An 18761-nucleotide genomic window follows, 5' to 3' on the forward strand; every position below is an offset into this window, starting at 1 on the left:
TACTGCAAATGATTATGTTTTTTTATTTTGTGCTTTTATTGCTTTCGGTTCTTTGATTAAAATTAATTGACAAAATCCACTTAAAAATCGAAACAAAAGACACGGCAACATACGAAATATTTGAAAACTAGAGAAATAAACAAAAATGTGAAAATAAACAGCGAAAACTATTTTGACCTCTATTTTAAGAAATTTATGCGGCCATAATAGATTTTATGTATTTTATACCCTTTTGTTGTGATCGCCTTATTCTAAACATAAAGAAAATAAATAAATGTTTCGCACTATTAACATTGAATTTGGATTTAAGCCAAATACTAAATTGTTTATCAACAATAAATATTGCAAAAAATCCTAATCATGTTTATTTCCCCATTTTCCTCTTGCTCTTCATTCTATACAAATATTTTGGTTACATTTTTCTCTGTCTATATTTTCTTTCTTATAACGTGATCATAAAATATAACATGACCATATTTCTCTGAGAAAGCCATAGATCTTGTACAGTTTTTACTATACAATTCTCTTGATACGTCCACACAAATTTTCTTATGGTCTCCCTTATGCATAAACATCAAACCATATTCCACATCGTGCACCACAGCATAGTTTTCCGAGTCATTATAGTTCACAATACCCTTGTGCCAGTCAAAGAAACTTAGATGTGTAGGTTTGGGTATAATCGGAGCTTGATTCTTAAAAATGGCAGACCAATTGGTATGACCCTCTTGGTGCAAATTGGCTCTACGTAAACTATTTTCATAGTCTATGTATCCGGAAACTTCAAAACCGGATTTTAGCCTATGTTTAACGAAGAAAATGGTCTGTAAGGGGTGAGAAGTGAGAAAAAAATATGTTTTGTTAAAACAAAATTTGGGAGTGGCCTGAAAATAGGAATTAAAAAATTAACATTTCATTGATTTTCTTTTCATGTCCTATTTTAAGATGTACATATTACAAAAACTTAAACATTGTATGCAGAAGAATTTTCAGAGAAAAACTTGCAATCGAATGAAGGTCTGCAGTATTTCATAAAATCCCTAGAGGGAAGGGAGCTGAATTAAAACTTGTCTCCTGAAACTATTACACTTAAAATAAGTAAGAGAGCTATATTCGGCTGTGCCGAATCTTATATACCCTTCACCAAATTATACTTTAAAATCAATTGTTTTTAATATTTTTAGGTAAATAATTTTAATTTTTTTTGAAAAAGTTTTTTCCAAACTTTTTTAAAATTTTAAAAAATTTTTTTTTTTAAATTTAAATTTTTTTTTTAAAAAAAAAAGAATTTATGACAAAAACAGTTTGTTGATGAAAAAAAAATTCGAAAAATTTTTTTCCCGATTTTGACCCATTGTAGGTCCAACTTACTATATATAGCCTTATATACATCGTTGCAATGGACTTTCAAATATCTGTTATTAGACATGACTTAGTAATCCAGATATAGATCAAAAATGGGCCAAAAATTGAGGTTGTCCCGGTTTTTTCCATATATCTAAGCCATTTGTGGGCCGATTTTCTCGATATATTGATGTATGAATAATGTATGTAAGTTATTTAGGCGCTACGGAAAGTTGATTTCAACATACAGACGGATATGGCTATATCGACTTCGGTATCTATAACGATCCAGAATATATATACTTTGTGGGTGAAAAAATATATTTGGTAAAAAATTTCTGTTGAAAAATAAATGTTGGTGTGAAAAAAAAGTTAGTGAAAAATATGTCAAAATAATTTAGGTACTCGTCGTTTTTTGCTTATATATCAACCGATTTTAGCAAACGAACCAGAACTATACCTGATATATTGATATATTAATTATGAAATGTTGATTTCAACTGACATAAGAACATAGTCATGGGTTTATAAATGAAAAATGTGAAAATTAAAATGAAATTTTCCACGTTTTTTAAATTAGTCATTATAAATAACAAACTGTAAAAAAACTTGTCAAAGGGTCAAAGAGAATCCCGAAATTCCTAAAAGTTGGGACGAAAATCCCAAAAATGGTATTTTTTACAATTTCACCCAGAGGGTCGACATTTCCTTCGGGGCTGGGAAAATACTTTGGGGATAAATAGGGAACACACCAAGGATCCCAAATCTGCTTTCCATTTTATGATCCCAGCTTTGAGATTTTAGAACATGTGGTCCAAATGTGAAATTTTTATAAAAAATAGGTTAACTACCGAGCGATATATTCGAAAAATTGGACATGGTTTTTGTACCAAAATCTTCTCCGTAATCGTTTATTTTTGGATCCATAACCGCTATTGCTCTGAAATCTTTTGTATGTCATTGATAATTTAGTTGTCTAATTTTGAAATGCCTATAACTCTGAAATTATAGAAAGAAAATGGCACGTGTTTAACCCATTTCGCTCAGCTGTTCGATTTTTCGAACAGTAAATATAAAATTTTATATGTGAAAAAGGTGGAATTTCTGAAAGATTTTGGTATGAATGTTAAGTCATATCTTTTAGCTAATAAAAAACTATATCCCGACGTGACCATCCCCCCCTTCGGGCAAATTTCTGCAATTACATTAAATTAAAAAAATTGTCTAAAAATATAAATTTTTTAAATTAATTTTTAAAAATTGTAAAAAAAATAAAATTAAAATAATAAACGTGAGGAATTATTGCCAACATATGTAACTGTTTCATAAAACATAAAAACCATGATTTACATGCAAATTCGGGATATCACATATGTATGTGCAAACTTAACTTTCGAAATTTTGATCTGGCTTTTCTGGGAAAACGAAAAATCGGAACATTTTTTTGACCAGATATTTGCAATCAGGGGGTCATAATTATGCTAAAAATGTTTTTTTGTTTAAAAAATAAATAAAAATTTGATCTCGGAGCGAAATGGGTTAAAAATTTTACATGTCGAAGATACCCAACTTTGAGGGCCCATTTTAACAACATAGACTCGAATACTCCTTGCCTATGTACGCGTCAAATTTTATCCCGATCGGAGCAGCCATTTAGAAATGCCAAAAAATTTTGATTCTGCTCCAAAGACAGTTACATCCAGATAAACTCACTGTTTGGTGGACATTATGGGCCGGTGAAATCATTGGTTCATATGTCTTCACAAATAATGTTGGTCAGAACGCTACAGTTAACATTGAGCCGTATACAGTCATGCTAATTAACTTTTTTGTGCCTCAATTGGAGAGAATTAGTATTGCAGACATGTGGATGATGCCACACAGCAATTCAATTCAAGAAATGGAACTGTTAACTGGCCACTTCGTTCAAGTAATTTGACGCCATTCGATTATTTTCTCTGGGGATATGTAAAGTTCCTGGTCTTGCAGTTAAACCAGAAAATATTCGACGCGTTATTGCGGTAGTGTGAAAATTGGACAAATTTCATCTATATTAAATTTTTTTGTGTATAGGTCTATTTATTACTGAACTCTTCTTGCAAAATGAATTGCAATGGATTTTGGAGCATTCATCATGTATCTAGATTAATATCTGAATACGGTTTCTAAAATTTAAATATAATTATAAAAAGCCTTATAATTATATTTAAATAAAAATAAAAAGACTGCAATTAAAAAAATATTAAAAACCTTATTATTCAAGTTTTATCATTGGGACTCAAAATTCCCATGTTTCTCCCTTTCTTATTCATTGTATCGTCTATCGATATCCACGTATATTGTTTTTTAATGATTTCTTAATAACTTTTTTTTACAAGTTATGTAAATACATATATCAATGGGTTTTGAACGCGAAATTTTCGATGGATCTTAATATTCTGAACATCTGTTGAATACTTATTCAATTTTACATTAGTGGTAAACTATTAATGCCCAACCATAACTGTATTAAGCAGCCTTAAATTCCTTCTTTTAAATAAAATCCAAAAATTTGTTATGAAGTTGCGCATAATAACATACAATTTTCGAATTTTCTTTTAATTTTTTACGTATTTTTACTATTTGTTAAATTTTAATAAGGGTACTCATTTAAACGCTTAAGTTTCCCATTTGTTCAATTGTGCAAATTTGAGCGACGTGTTTCATGAACGCACCTTTTCAATTTTGTGCAAGTTTATACATTAAATTTCTCTCTATTTGATACAAATGTCAAATAAAAATAAATTCAACAAAAGCCTTAAAAAATAAATTTTCAAATTGTATAAATTTTAATTTTAAAAATGTTGAATGAAAGTTAAATCTTTGGAACAAACGGTGATATACATAGTTTGTAAGATTTTATTTATGTTCTAGCTGTTGGTTAATGCTTTCATATACAATGTCATTTAATACAATCATTCTGTTCTAAAGTTACACAATTTTCACATGCTCAAAATTTTTATATTTTATTTGATTTTTATTTCTTATTAATAAAAGTAAACAAAAGCAGCTGATTCATCAAATGCACAATAAATTCAAGTTTGCGAGTCTAAATTGTCGCGCAAACTTATCCGAGTTGTGCAAATGAATTTCCATACATTGTTTGACATTTCATTTGCGAGAGTATAAAAATGCACAGATTGCACAGCTTACGAGGCATATAAGCGTTTACATGAGGACCCTTAATATTTGTGTGTGTATATTTTTAATTTAATTGCAATATATGGAAACTAAGCACCCTTAATGCCCGTAATTTCAACAAATAGATAATGGCAGTGCTTAGTTACTTATGGAGTAAAAATATTTGGTAATTTTTACCCATAGATATTGATTTGAAATTAATGTCAAGTTACCTTTTAGGTAAATTTAGTATTTTACACAGTAGATATCTATTTGTTGATGTTAAGGGCATAAGTCAACGAAAATTCTATGAAGATAAGTCGATTATTCGGTTTCCTAAGAGTATTGGGAAACAAATTAAAAATTTACTAGGTAGCCTGCGAATATGGGAGTAATGATTAATTATAAATCGACCTTCCCAAAATTTGCAAGAATGATTAAGTGTATTTAAGTTATTTGGGGGCTTCGGAAAGTTGATTTCAACAGACGGACATGGCTTAATCGACTCCGCTATCTATAAAGATCCAAAATATATATACTTTATAGGGTCGGAAAATTAAATTGTGGAAATTACAAACGGAATGACAAACTCATATATACCCTTCTCACGAAGGTGAAGGGTATTAAAATCGCTGGTGTCAACGCCTAACTAGAACATTTACGGACTACATACATATAATAATGCTTTTTAGAACTGGTTATGGAACTAATACATTTTTTCCTGGCTTCTCGAGTTTTATAATTTGTGAGATTTTTATTAATTGTTCGATCAAATTAAATATATATTAGATATTTTCTTTAATTATTGAACTATCTCAGGAACCTAGAACCTCTTCATAGTCTTTGATAACGTCCATATAACTAGTGATTTCGCAATTACTTTTAGAACCCGTTCTTAAGAACATTATTGTGATTTTTAAGGAATTCTATAGAGTTTAATAGGAACTAGTTATTTAAGGAGTGAGTCAAAAAAAACTTATACACACTATTCCTGTCAAAACTTACCCTTGGGCACCAACAAATTAATTTTTTTTTAATCGAGTTAGCTTTTAAAAATATGTGAGATATTAATTTCTTTTCTAAATAATTCATTACGACTGTTATTTCGGTTTAAATAGTAACCAATATGGACTTTCAAAAAATAGCAAATAATTTGAAAGTTCATCGTCTCACTGTTTCAAAGGCCATTTAACAGTATAAGGAAGACTTGAACATTAAAAGAAAACCTGGATCAGGAAGAACAAATTTGTAACAGGGAAGGAAGCCCAAAGAAGTCGAACAACTCTTTCGAAGAGTTTTTGCTTTTATCAGAAAAGCAGTTAAATAGAAAAAAAGCCCTTGCGAGTTATTGAAACAATTATGTCAATTTTCTACCACTGTGGAAAGGTATTGGGCTCTTGTAAAAAATTAATTATAGAACAACTGAAAGCTATCCCAGGACACGTCGGAGTGCGTATGCGGACAACTTTGCCAAAAAAGTAACGGAAGCAACTATAAAATCTATAATATGAGGACTTCCGGAAAAAGTTGTTAAATTTATAAATGTTTAATGAATTTGTACAATATTTGAATAAATTTACGTATTTTTGAGAATTTTTATATTGAACGGTTTATGTTTCACTTAACATATTATAAGTGTAAGTTTTTTTGGATCACTCTTCAGAACTAGTTAGATATTGCTTCGAGACTATTTTATAGAATACAAAATAGTTCCGAAAGAACTTCATGGAATCATAAAAAAAACTTTGAATTTTGATTTGGAAAAAATTAAATTTTCTTTTTCTGGATTTGGACGGTGTTCATTGAACAAAATTGACTTTGATTCTTTTTCAAAATATTGACATTGATTCTTATACAAACAACATAAAAGATTTAACCCAAATAGAATAAAGTTCATTATTCTAATTAATCCAAAAACTCGTGAATATTCAGGGCTGTCACAGAATTCTATTCCTATCTAAAGTGGAATAATATATCAAATAATTCAATTATGGATCCAAAAATAGCGCCGTTCTTTAGTCTTTCATATTTTTTTTTTGTATGAGAGTTTTTTCTTCGTTGTAAACGTCAAAATAAAACGTCATGTAAAAATTTGGGTTAAATACATATTAGAAAGATATTAATATCTACTACTTCAATCGGGTTTTATTTCTGAAATCGCAATATTTGTTGAAAATTTATTTAAGAAATAGTAAAATGTCATAAAACATTCAAAGCCGTTTTTATCGAAACGACTTTTTTTGAATATTGACGTTGTTGCACCAAATGCGCGATATAACAATTTTATGTTTTTGTGTAAGGTATCTTTACGGAGAACATTTTGGGGTAAAAAGGAGAACATTTTGGGGTAAATATGTCGCCCCTACGCCTTTCGAAATCTGAACTATTTTTTGTATCAAAATTTCAACTTTGGGCCACATGTTCTAAAATCCCAAAGCTGGGAGCAGAAAACGGAAATAGGTTTTTTTATCACGTCTCTGATATTTAAAGTTGAACATAAAACCACCAACTTGGAACAAATTTATTTGATTTCTTTAAAAATCTTTAATCCCTCTAATTTGGGAGTTTCAATACAATTTATTTCTCTTACCGATATGTTCTTTTGTATATTGGGTTTCTCTCTTATAGCCAATTCCCTGAGCACCGGATCGGTTGATTTCAATTTATCACTAAAATAAATAGTTGATTTCTTGGTGGGCCATAACGATTCCAGAACCGCAGCTTTGCGTTGTTCAAATTGGCTGGGTGTATAGATTTCGGCTGCGGATCTATAGCCCAATTCTACAAGCATGCGAGAAAAGCGTATATTTCTAATATAACGTATATCATTACGCGTTATAAACGTATCCAAATAATCCTCATAGGTGGGACAGTCCAAGAGGAACATGTCATGGGCAAGATTGCTCATGGTAGTGAGATATGAGGGAAAGAGACTTCAAAATAAAAATATGTTAATAAAGAAAAAAACTTTCAAAATTATTGTTTGTAAAAGTAAATTGGAAAATAACTTTAAAAATTTTTGTTTAGAGATGGGAATTTCAAAATTGTTTATTTAGGTATGGGAATAAAAAAATTTGAAAGCAGGAGCGGAACCATTTATATTTAAAGATGGAAAAATATAATAGATTATTGTTAACTTAAAATTTTGTATATTTATAAAAAAACTGTTCAATGAAATATTATTTTTAATGCATTTTTTGTTGTTTTTTTTGAAACACATGTGTTATTTTAAAATAAGACAACAAATTATGACAATTTTGTGTTATGAATACAAAACTCATCTAAACAAATTAACATCAAAACATTTTTGAATATTTCAATACTCTCGCAAATCATAGAGCAACTGTGTATATCTGCTGTACTAATATTTCCTTAAGCGCCACACTTTTCAATTCAAACAGTAATGGGCCAAGTTATGTCGGGTTTTCCATAAACTCAAACACACTCATCCAAAATATGTATAATCAACAAATAAATGTACAAATCTCAAATAAAAATATTTGTATATTATTTTTTGTTTTAATTTTTAAATGTGTTTTTTGTTGGCTCTTTTCCTCCTCCACATCAATACGCTTCCCCTAAAAACACTTAAAATTTAAAAAAAAATATTTATAATTAAGAAAAAAAAAACTACACACAAATAAAACAGAAGACACATCTGAATGGAAAAAATATGCGGAAAATGATTTTTGTATTGAATCAGTTGATGGTACAAACGCGACAAGTCTGGACGGTTTTTTTCTGGTTTTGTGAAGATCTTAAAGAACGCAGGAAATAGAATTTTTAATGAGAGCAATGGAGAAATATTTTTGAGGAAAAATACAAAAAATAAACTAAAGAAAATAAATATATACATATAACAAATAAATTTACGTAATACGTAAAGAAAATTTCAAGAAATTTACAGAAATTTTAAAAAAAAATGTGTAAAAATTATTAAAAACCGTGAAAATGTTTAAGAAAATATTTGGATTTTATTGGCTAGTGCTAATGATACACATAAAATTATCGCAGGCATTTATCGATGAGTCAAAAACGGAAGTAAAAGTGGGTAAGAGAAAAGAAATATCTGAAAAAAAGTATTGAAATAATAAAGTTTATTACAAAAATATATAAACAAAAACCTTACAATTTAATTAAAAATTAAAATAAAAATATTGTTAAAAAATATATATAAAATACTAACAAAACTTCCTATGAGATATTTGTGTTTAAAGTGAAAACTCTCTCTATTTGGCCGCTGAAGCAGAGAGATAAATCGGAATGTGAATAAAAATAAAAAACAGAGAGAAAATTTTGAGCCATTCAGGTTCAAGTGAATAGTGACCTTAAAAATTCAAAAGATAATGCATTTCTGTATTATATTTTTACCAACAGTTTCTATATCCCAAGCGAAAACTTTGGGTAAACAATTTACATGTATTTGGTCACAATAACAAAGTACTCGCTTGAGATATAGATACATAGAAACAGGTAGTTAATATTTATTTTAATAAAAACTCAAAATTTGTTTGTAGGTGCTCTATTTTTCCGAGATGAAGATGCCGCAGAACTTAGTTTTGATGAAGCTTTTCGAGAGCTAAACAGCATGAAATTGTTTGAGTTAAAATTTGTAACGATTAAGCGTTATGTATCGTACGATGATAGTTTTATGCTGCAGCAGTTGAGTAAGTAGATAACTAATTATACATATATTACAATACGATTATAATGTATTCCTATATATTAAAGAGTGAGCCGAAAAAACATACTTGCATTAAGTTAAATAAAACTTAACCCTTTCACGCACAAAGCAAAACCGTTGAGGTTTTTATGGATATGAATGAACTATACACTGTACCCCTGAATTTTAAATATATTTATTATTAAGAATTAATTAAAAAAATCAGTAAATTATTAGAAATAGCTTCGGAAATGTGCTCCAATATGTCTAAAAAATCAAGAAATCTCGTATTTCTCGTAATTCTATCAAAAAATGTTTTGAAAACTACAAAAATAAATTTGTTTATCACTTAAAAAAGAAAAGAAAAGAGGAGTGAGCAAAGTTTAAAAATTATATAGAGATTTACTATATTTAAAGCATGTACTACCACCAAAATCATAATAACAACTATGATTAACTCTAACAAAAAAGTTTTATTTAGAGTGGTCAAACCGGGTTTCGAATTATTCGAAAAACCGGTTATTTTCCAATTTTTCATTGAGCGTCATTGTCATTATTACTGGCTCATTTTTGTTTTTTCCATCGAAATATTTGCTTCTCATTCTGGCGCGTGTTTGATTTAGCTTCGTATAACGGTTCCTGTTCTACGTAGTTTATACCAATCGTGTATCTTTTAAATTGGTGGATATCATAAAAAGTCATTGATACTGTACCACTACCATTGTCACTACTGATTTTAATAACAAGGTTTAATCGTTCCAGCTTCCTATACGTAGATATATGTAGGTTTAGAATATATTGAACGTGACTCGCGAAACTTAGAAGCTCAGCTCAGTTTAACAATAAAAGAAGTTCGAAATCCACACAAAAAAAACTTGTATTGCAACAATTAGAGACTTAAAACCAGATTTTGATTACTTGGACAAATTCTCAAAAAGTTAAAATAAAGTAAATGCAATTTCAACTATAAATGAAAGTGTTATTTCTGTTACTTTTTTAATCAAAAATAAATTTAGGAATCGTGTGTCCTCAAATCAATTAAATAAATTGTATTCTCTTCTTGAAATATTATTTTAAAAAATACAACTATTAGTATGTGTTAATATTATATTAATATATATCATTTCTTTTGATTTATGATATTAAAAACTTTAAAGTTGTGTTAAATAATTTAAGTTAAATAAATTATTAAAAGACAGAATGATTTTTTAATTAGTTTTAATAAAAAAATATTTAAGCTTAATTTATAGCTCAATTCATAAATTGACAAAAAATTTAAAAACCGGTTATTCGAACCGGTTTTTGAATGAAGAAACCGAAAACCGGTTTTTTTAAAATTACGCTTTTTCGAATTATTCGAAAACCGGTTTTTGGAATATGTCGAATATTTGATCACTCTAGTTTTATTTCAAAAAAAAATATATATTTAACCCTAGGGACACCGGTGTCCCATATGAGTCAAAGGGTTAAACTGTTCAATATATAAATGTTCAAAAATACGTTAATTTATTCAAATATAGTAAAAATTCATTAAACATTTAAATATTGGCATATTACTCAGTATTTATACATTTATCCACTTTTTCCGGAAATCCTCCCTTTAAAGATTTTATAGTTACTTTCGTTACCTTTCTGTATGAAGTGGTCCACTTACGCTTAAAATTGGGAATGAGCCCAATACCTTTCCACAGGCCGAAGTTCTGGACAGTTTGTGGTAGATTTGCCTCAAAATTGTCATTATTGTTTGAATATCATTCCTTTTTTATTTTAAATATAGTGTCCAAAATGATTGGCTTCTTTTGCCACAACTACAAATGGCTTGCCATACGAGAAACTTTTATATAAACTTGGTACACAGTTTCTTTGTGGTCATACAAAATTTTAAGTTTCTCAAACATTTAAAAGGATATCTCCAAAAAGACATCCTCCATTTTCTAAAGATTTTGAAATCTGTTAATGCAGTTTTATTACTTATTTGGTTTGATTTATTTTGAAAAATAATAGAAGAAGTGCGTTTGCATCTTATAATTCTTTGGTGATAATAAATTTAAAAATTATCAAATATTTAATTTAAAAAAATGTAAAATGTATAAACCAATAACACTAGTTTACAAATCAAACATTTTTGCTTGCTCATGGAATGAAACTTATATTTTCGAGAAGAGCTAGAAACGCTAGCTAATTGACCATTTTTTGTTTCCCTTCTATACGTCCAAATTTTGAGATATATGGGTTTTTATTTTTCCCCTGACTAATGCATACTGTAGTGTACCGAATTGTGGTAATTAGGTATTCACATCGTTTTTGGGTACATAACACTCTGGCGAAGCTACTAGATACTTTCAGAGTTGTATTCTTTTGACAAATTCCAAAAAAAATTAACGGGGAAAAAATAAATACTGTTTAAAAGTACATCTTTCCTGTAGATAAATGTTAATAAATCGCTATTAAATACAAAACTCTAAAGTAAAAACTATTTTAAAATGTCTTCTGGAAAGTGTAAAATAAACCCAGACCATTTTTGTTTTATTTGCATAAAAATTATTCAGTCAAATCAAGGTTTTCCTATAACACAAACACTGCAAAATTCTTATTTACATTAAAAAATTACGTAAAAGCTTTAGATAAGACAAAACCAGCATTTCAATATTTATGCAGCGTGTTCCCAAGTCTTTCTGGGGCTAAACTAAAAGAAGGGATATTTGTGGGTCCTCAAATAAGAAACATTTTGGTTGATACCAAATTTGAGTGTCTATTAACCGACGTTGAAAATGCAGCATGGAATTCTTTTAAACTTGTTGTTCAAGAATTTTTGGGGAATAAGAAAAGTCGAAATTACAGAGATATTGTTGCGAATTTATTACATAATTTTGAACTGATGGGTGGAAATATATCCCTCAAAATTCACTTTTTACATTCTCATGTGTATTTTTTCCCGGAAAACCTCGGACACATGAGTGACGAACATGGAGAGCGTTTCCATCAACATTTGAAGATTTTCGAGAGGAATTATCAAGGTTTTTGGGATCAGAATATGCTAGGAGACTACTGTGGGAGTGTCGTGAGGGAGACAAATGAAAATAATTATAAAAAGAGGACTAAAACACTTCACTTTTAATTTTTTTGTACTAATTTAATGTAAATTTTTATATGTTTCGTTTTTAAGAAATATCTCTAAAGTTTGACGTCTAGGATTTTTTTTAATATTTTTTCCGAAGTTAGAAGACCTAATTACACAAATCCCCATATGTTTCAATTCATGAGCAAAAACATTGTAAACTAGTGTAATTAACAAGTATTAACATATTTATACTCAATTCCATTTGACTCTGATAACAATTTTGAAATTTTACTCAGCACATTAGCATACATATTTATAGTTATTAAATATTAACTATTCCTGACTACTAAAAACTACAAATTTTAAAAAAATGTTAAACTTTTAAAATAATTCCTTTCAATGTCGGTCAACCGGTTAAATCGTTTTTTTCGGTAAAAACGGTTTTTTCGAAGTCGGTTAACCGAATAACTGTATTTCTAAAAAAGTCCAATTTTCGGTTAACCGACAAACCAGTTTTTTAAAGGTCGGTTTTTTATAAACATTAGTGAAGAGTCTTCCAATAGGGACTTCCGAACTTTAACTACATCTGTCGAATTGGCTGTCATTTATTCAGTTTATTTTGCCAAATCATCATGGACGGATATATCCTTCAACAGCACGATAAAATTGTTTTATAATAAAAAATATTTGTTTTTTAAAAAAGTTTCTATTTTGCTGGAAAAAATTTATTAGTGGAACCATTTTATATCCATATTGTCTATATACATAAATGTCTTAGTAATCCAGACATAGATAAAAAATAGGTCGAGGTCGTCGTTGTTTTTTGTTTATATCTTAGTAATTTGTGGGCCGATTTTCTCGATTTAAGCAACCGAACTGGGACTATAGAGGATATTTTGATGTATAAATCGTGTATGTTAGTTATTTGGGGGCTACAGAAAGTTGATTTCAATATACTCACGGGCATGGCTATATCGACTCCGCTATCTATCCAGAATATATATACTTTGTCGGGTCCAATCATGGTGAAGGGTATCAAAATGGCCCATCTTCAGCGAAGAGGCAAATTTTTGGATGAATTGGTACGTTAGCAAACAAAATTGTCGAATTTGGGACGAAAAAGTTACAGTTACTGTTTGGTATAAATTTTGAGCTGGGCGTCATCGTTTCTTATTTCTTTGAGAACGATGTTGACCAGGCCATCACCATCAATAGCGAGCGCTATTAATGGATGATATGAATTGGATGATATGGACACCAGCGACATGTGGTTTCAACAGGACGGCACCACATGCCACATTTGACATTCTGCACGAGCGTTTCGAGGGCATGGTCATCTTTCGTGGTGATAAACTGTATATGTAAACTGGCCACCGAGATCGTGCGATTTGACTCGGTTGGAATTTTTCTTGTGGGGTTTTCTTAAGTCGCTGGTCTATATGAATAAGCCACAAACCACAGCAGCACTCAAAGCATGCCATCAGTCAAATTCAGCCTTATTTATACGACAAACATGGAAAATTGGAAATCGGAAAAATAGGTCAGGTCGAACCAATAAATGTTTTTATACAAAACGCACAACAATAGGTGGCCGTATTATATTATTATCGGCATAGCCGAATATAACATTCTTACTAATTTTTGGCATATTTTTCTCAACAATATAAACTTATGTATTTCTATGAAAACAAAATTCAAAAATTAAGGACATGAATTAAGAGATATCCTTATTCAAAGGACCCTAATCATACTTATTATTCGCACTGTCTGAAAAAAGTTTTATGCGTAAAAAGCTTTCAAGGATTAATATAAAACTAAGTTTATAAACATTGGACAATTATTTATAAAATATTATAAATATATAAAACGTAAAGAATTTTTTCAAATATATCCCTAAATTTCAATTATGTCGAGAACCCTTTTGGTTCACATTCTGAATTATATATATGTACATAAGTGTTTTAATCGAATAAAGGCTCATGATTAAGTAAAATCTTAGTTATTTTGCACGAATCTAATAATAAATATGACCTTTGAACCTACATATATAAAAACAAAATTAAAGCGAATTTCGAGTTTCTGGAGAACTTTTAATTTTGTTTGGACATAGAAAGCGGCTATACCAAATATTATCAAATTTCAATAATTTATCTTTTTATTGAAATTTTTCGTTTCATCTCCATAATACTATATTCATAATGAGATTGTAATATATCTAAATATTTGCTCTTATCTTTATTTTCATCTAGCTTGCGAATTAATTGCCAATGGCGTTGCTGCCATATTTGGACCAAGTTCAAAAGCATCTTCTGGTATGTTGTCTTAATTGCTTAATGAATTGAAGAAAAACAAAAACTCAAACTGTCACACAAATAATTTGTTTCTTATTTAAAACATATGTAGACATAGTAGCCTTAATAGCAAATACCACAGGTTTGCCACACATGCAATATGATTGGAATATTGAAACAGACATAGAACAGCGTAAACTGAATCATCATATGACAGTGAATGTGGCACCACCCTTGACCACATTATCACGAGCTTATTTGGATATAATTAAAACCAGTTTTGGGTGGAAAAAATTTACATTATATTATGAAACTAAAAAGGGTATTCAGACATTTTCCTAAGAGTAACATAAGGATCGTGTTTTTAATGTTTTATAATATGTTTTAGGTCTCACCCGTTTGCAGGATTTGATGGACATACAAACGATTAATAGAGATGCTATAAAGTTGAGGAATATAGCTGACTTTGAGAATGACATAAGAGTTTTGTGGAAAGAGGCGGAGGAAACATTTCATGAGAATCGTTTGATAATGGATTGTGAACCGGAATCTTTGGTAAGATTGATGAAGGCAGCCAAAGATTTTAAGCTATTGGGTCCATTTCGAGTAAGTTTTTAACTCAAATATTACATGAGAAAACTATTTATTGAAAACATATTTTTTAGAACTGGTTTTTGACCCATTTAGATTCCCATAGCTCGGGCTTACAAGATGTTTATAATGCTGATTTCAAATCAAATATAACTTCGGTTAGATTGAAGTTGGTGGAACCTAATCCCTATGAGAGACGCAAGACTCGTATAAGTTTAATTGATGTGAGTTTAATTTTATGGAGAGTTAAAAGTACAAATTTTAGTTTCATTATTATTTTTTAGGAAATTTTAGCTAACCAAACTTTGATACCCATATTAATGTACGATGCTGTGATTTTGTATGCCAATGCAGCTCGTAATATTATTTCGAATTTGAAAGAGTATCATGAACCCTATAAACGTTGTGGTTTTAGCAGAGCAGATCGATGGTATATTGGCAGTCTGATTGTGCAGGAAATGAAGGAGGTGAGTTGAAAACTTCGGCGATAACTTTGTATTGCGAAAATGTATAATTAACAAGTAAAGGAGCTATATTCGGCTTCACCAAATTATACTTTAAAATACAAATTTTAAATATTTGAAAATAAACAAAATTTAAAATTTTTTTCGAAATTGTTTTTGAAAATTTTTGAATTTTTGTTCAAAATTTCTTTCCAATTTTTTTTTTTTTTTAATTTTTTTAAAAAAATTGTTTTTTTAAATTTATAAGTAAAAAAAAATTTAAGAAAAAAAAATTTTTTTGTTAAAAAAAAATTTTGGTTAAAAATATTTTTCCCGATTTTGACCCATTGCAGGTCCAAATTACTATAGCCTTATATACATCGTTGCAATGGACTTTGAAATATCTATCATTAGATATCCATATTGACTATATTAATGACTTAGTCATCCAGATATAGATCAAAAATTGACCAAAAATCTAGGTTATCCCGGTTTTTTTATCTCAGCCATTTGTGGACCGATTTTCTCGATTTTAACTAGCAACCCAGCCGGAAGAATTCCCGATATATTGATGTATCAATCATGCTTGTGAGTTATTTGGGGGCTACGGAAAGTTGATTTGAACATACAGACGGATAGACTGACAGACGGACATGGCTATATCGACTTCGCTATCTATAACGATCCAGAATATATATACTTTGTGGGGTTGCAAATGAAAAATGTAGAAATTACAAACGGAATGACAAACATAAATATATCCTTGCCACTCATGGTGAACGGTAAAAAGGAGATAGATTATCAGCTTCCTTTGGAATTCCTAAGCTAATCATTTGGTCAACAAGTTTTGTAATCTAACCCATTCTTAAGCAATCCTCGAACCGACAACATTAATTTAAAGTCAATGATTGAATCTTTTCCAAAATATATTTAGATGATTTTTAATCTTTGTATTTTTCATTTCCCAGATATCCGAAGATGACGTTGAACCTCCTTTCAAAACCGAGAGCATGAAAATCGATCAATATGGTCAGAGATCAGAATTCAATCTGGAAATCTATAAACCCACTGTAAATGAACCCATTGCTTTATGGAAATCAACGGATGGTTCAATCACACCCATTAAAAGGCGACAAGAGTTTCAAAGCTCTTCTACCTCAACAACACAAGATTTTTCCCAGGAACGTAAGACCTACACAGTGGTGTCTCACTATGAAGAGCCTTACTTCATGCTGAAGTGGGTGAGAATGAGAAGAGTGAGCCAGAGTAATGGAAATAAATACAATTTCTTTATGTGTTTTTTATAGGAAAGATTATGAAAATTTCCGAGGTTCGGAAAGATTTGAAGGCTATGCAGTGGACTTGATAAGAAAACTATCGGAAATAATGGAATTTGAATATGAGTTCGTATTGGTGAACAGTAATGGCAAGTTTAATCCGCAAACCAAACAATGGGATGGCATTATGAGGAAGCTAATAGATCATGTAAATACCAGGAGAATTATTGTGATAGGAAGAGTTTTATTAACATAAAAAATACTTTCGTTTTAGCAAGCTCAAATAGGTATTTGCGATTTGACCATAACCCAGCTACGTAGAAAATATGTGGACTTTACGGTACCCTTTATGCAGCTGGGTATAAGTATTTTGTTTTACAAGGCCGATCCTCAGCCCAAGGATATGTTTGCCTTTTTGCAGCCCTTCGCCAAGGAAGTGTGGTATTTTATGATTTTAACCCAGCTGGTTATAACATTGCTGTTTGTATTTATGGCCAGGTATAAGATTTATAGTTTACCGAGTTCCCTTTATAAACTAAGTTTAATAATTTTGTTTCACAGAATTTCCAGCCATGAATGGGAAAGTACTCAACCCACCAATCCAGATCCTACTGAGTTGGAAAATGCTTGGCGTACCCGCAATACAGCCTGGCTAATGATTGGCTCCATTATGCAGCAGGGTTGTGATATATTGCCCAAGTATGTTGCTCTATTTCCTTTCCTTAATAGAACAAACATTATTAAGTCTCTTATTTCTTTTCTAATAGAGGAGCTCCTATGCGCATTTTAAGCGCCATGTGGTGGTTTTTCGCCCTTATGATGCTAAGTACTTACACGGCCAATTTGGCTGCCTTCTTGACCAGCAACAGAAACAAGCCCAGCATTAATTCACTACAAGATCTCATCGATCAGGATACAATAAAATTTGGCACCTTTGAAGGTGGCAGCACTTCACTATTCTTTTCCGAATCTAATGATACAGACTATCATAAAGCCTGGAATCAAATGAAATCCTTTGAACCCTCTGCCTTTACCTCTTCCAACAAGGAGGGTGTAGAAAGAGTGCGCAAAGGTCAGGGCAACTATGCCTTTCTAATGGAAACCACTGGTTTGCTGTATAATATCGAAAGAGATTGTTATCTCCAGCAGATAGGTGGTCAAATTGGTGAAAAACATTATGGCTTGGCTGTGCCCTTGGGAGCGGATTATCGCACTAATCTCAGTGTTTCCATATTGCAATTGAGTGAAAAGGGGGAGCTGTATAAATTGAAAAATAAATGGTGGAAGAACACTAGTAAAACTTGTGATAATCTGGAGGACGATATATTGGATGGTGATGAATTGTCCTTAATAGAATTGGGCGGTGTGTTTCTGGTATTGGCTGGTGGCATAGTGGTGGCAATTGTTATAGGTATCTGTGAGTTTTTGTGGAATGTGCAAAGAGTGGCGGTGGAGGAAATGGTATGTTGTAAATTAAATGTATTTACGCTCTAAGTAAAAGTCATCTTTTTATATTATTTTTTTAGGTTACCCCTGGTGAAGCCTTCAAAGCTGAACTTATATTTGTGTTAAAGTTTTGGATTACTAAAAAACCCAATCGGATTTCCAGCATAACTACAACTACCTCTAGCAGCTCCCACTCTTCACGCTCAAATTCTCGACGTTCTTCATCTCAGTCAAAGCAATCTAAGCACTCGAAACATTCTAATAAATCGAGACGTTCCAAACGATCAAAACGTTCGCGATCACGCAGCAAGAGCAGGAGTAAACATCGTTCAAGTTCATCTTGAATCGTTATTTTTTTAAACTTAGTAACAAGATAAATGTACTCTTTAATTAATTAAAAACTAAATAAATACAAGAAATTAATTAAAAATATATATCTATGAAATACTATGCTAGGCGCTTAATAGAAGTCCAAGATGAGTTTGG

The 18761-nt window shown here is 30.4% G+C and overlaps 2 protein-coding genes across 2 annotated transcripts; one reads left to right on the top strand and one right to left on the bottom strand.

Annotated features, from left to right (window-relative positions):
* Positions 1 to 93: 93 nt before the first annotated feature.
* On the bottom strand, positions 94 to 7499 carry LOC135952006 (cilia- and flagella-associated protein 299). The gene is made up of 2 exons (XM_065501779.1): positions 7094 to 7499; positions 94 to 824 (listed from the first exon to the last, which is right to left on the bottom strand). Exons 1-2 carry the CDS (start codon positions 7409 to 7411, stop codon positions 429 to 431), a joined length of 714 nt encoding a protein of 237 aa, XP_065357851.1. The 5' UTR covers positions 7412 to 7499; the 3' UTR covers positions 94 to 428.
* A 759-nt stretch (positions 7500 to 8258) lies between these two features.
* GluRIIA (Glutamate receptor IIA) lies at positions 8259 to 18627 on the top strand. Its single transcript, XM_065501892.1, has 13 exons — positions 8259 to 8554; positions 9021 to 9170; positions 14477 to 14539; positions 14631 to 14840; positions 14907 to 15124; positions 15184 to 15333; positions 15394 to 15576; positions 16521 to 16789; positions 16860 to 17037; positions 17104 to 17327; positions 17391 to 17528; positions 17597 to 18290; positions 18356 to 18627. The coding sequence occupies exons 1-13, from the start codon at positions 8455 to 8457 to the stop codon at positions 18617 to 18619; spliced, it is 2841 nt and encodes a 946-aa protein (XP_065357964.1). The 5' UTR covers positions 8259 to 8454; the 3' UTR covers positions 18620 to 18627.
* Positions 18628 to 18761: the final 134 nt, after the last annotated feature.

Source organism: Calliphora vicina, chromosome 2 (genome assembly GCF_958450345.1).
Source record: "Calliphora vicina chromosome 2, idCalVici1.1, whole genome shotgun sequence".
NCBI classification, from domain to species: Eukaryota; Metazoa; Arthropoda; class Insecta; order Diptera; family Calliphoridae; genus Calliphora; species Calliphora vicina.

Coding starts and splice junctions, on each gene's coding strand:
- LOC135952006 (XM_065501779.1), bottom strand. CDS start 7,411: ATGAGCAATCTTGCCCATGACATGTTCCTCTTGGACTGTCCCACCTAT. Junction 825..7,093: donor ATATACAAAAGAACATATCG/GTAAGAGAAATA, acceptor CACCCCTTACAG/ACCATTTTCTTCGTTAAACA.
- GluRIIA (XM_065501892.1), top strand. CDS start 8,455: ATGTTTAAGAAAATATTTGGATTTTATTGGCTAGTGCTAATGATACAC. Junction 9,171..14,476: donor TTTTATGCTGCAGCAGTTGA/GTAAGTAGATAA, acceptor ATTTTCATCTAG/CTTGCGAATTAATTGCCAAT. Junction 17,328..17,390: donor CTGTTTGTATTTATGGCCAG/GTATAAGATTTA, acceptor TTTGTTTCACAG/AATTTCCAGCCATGAATGGG.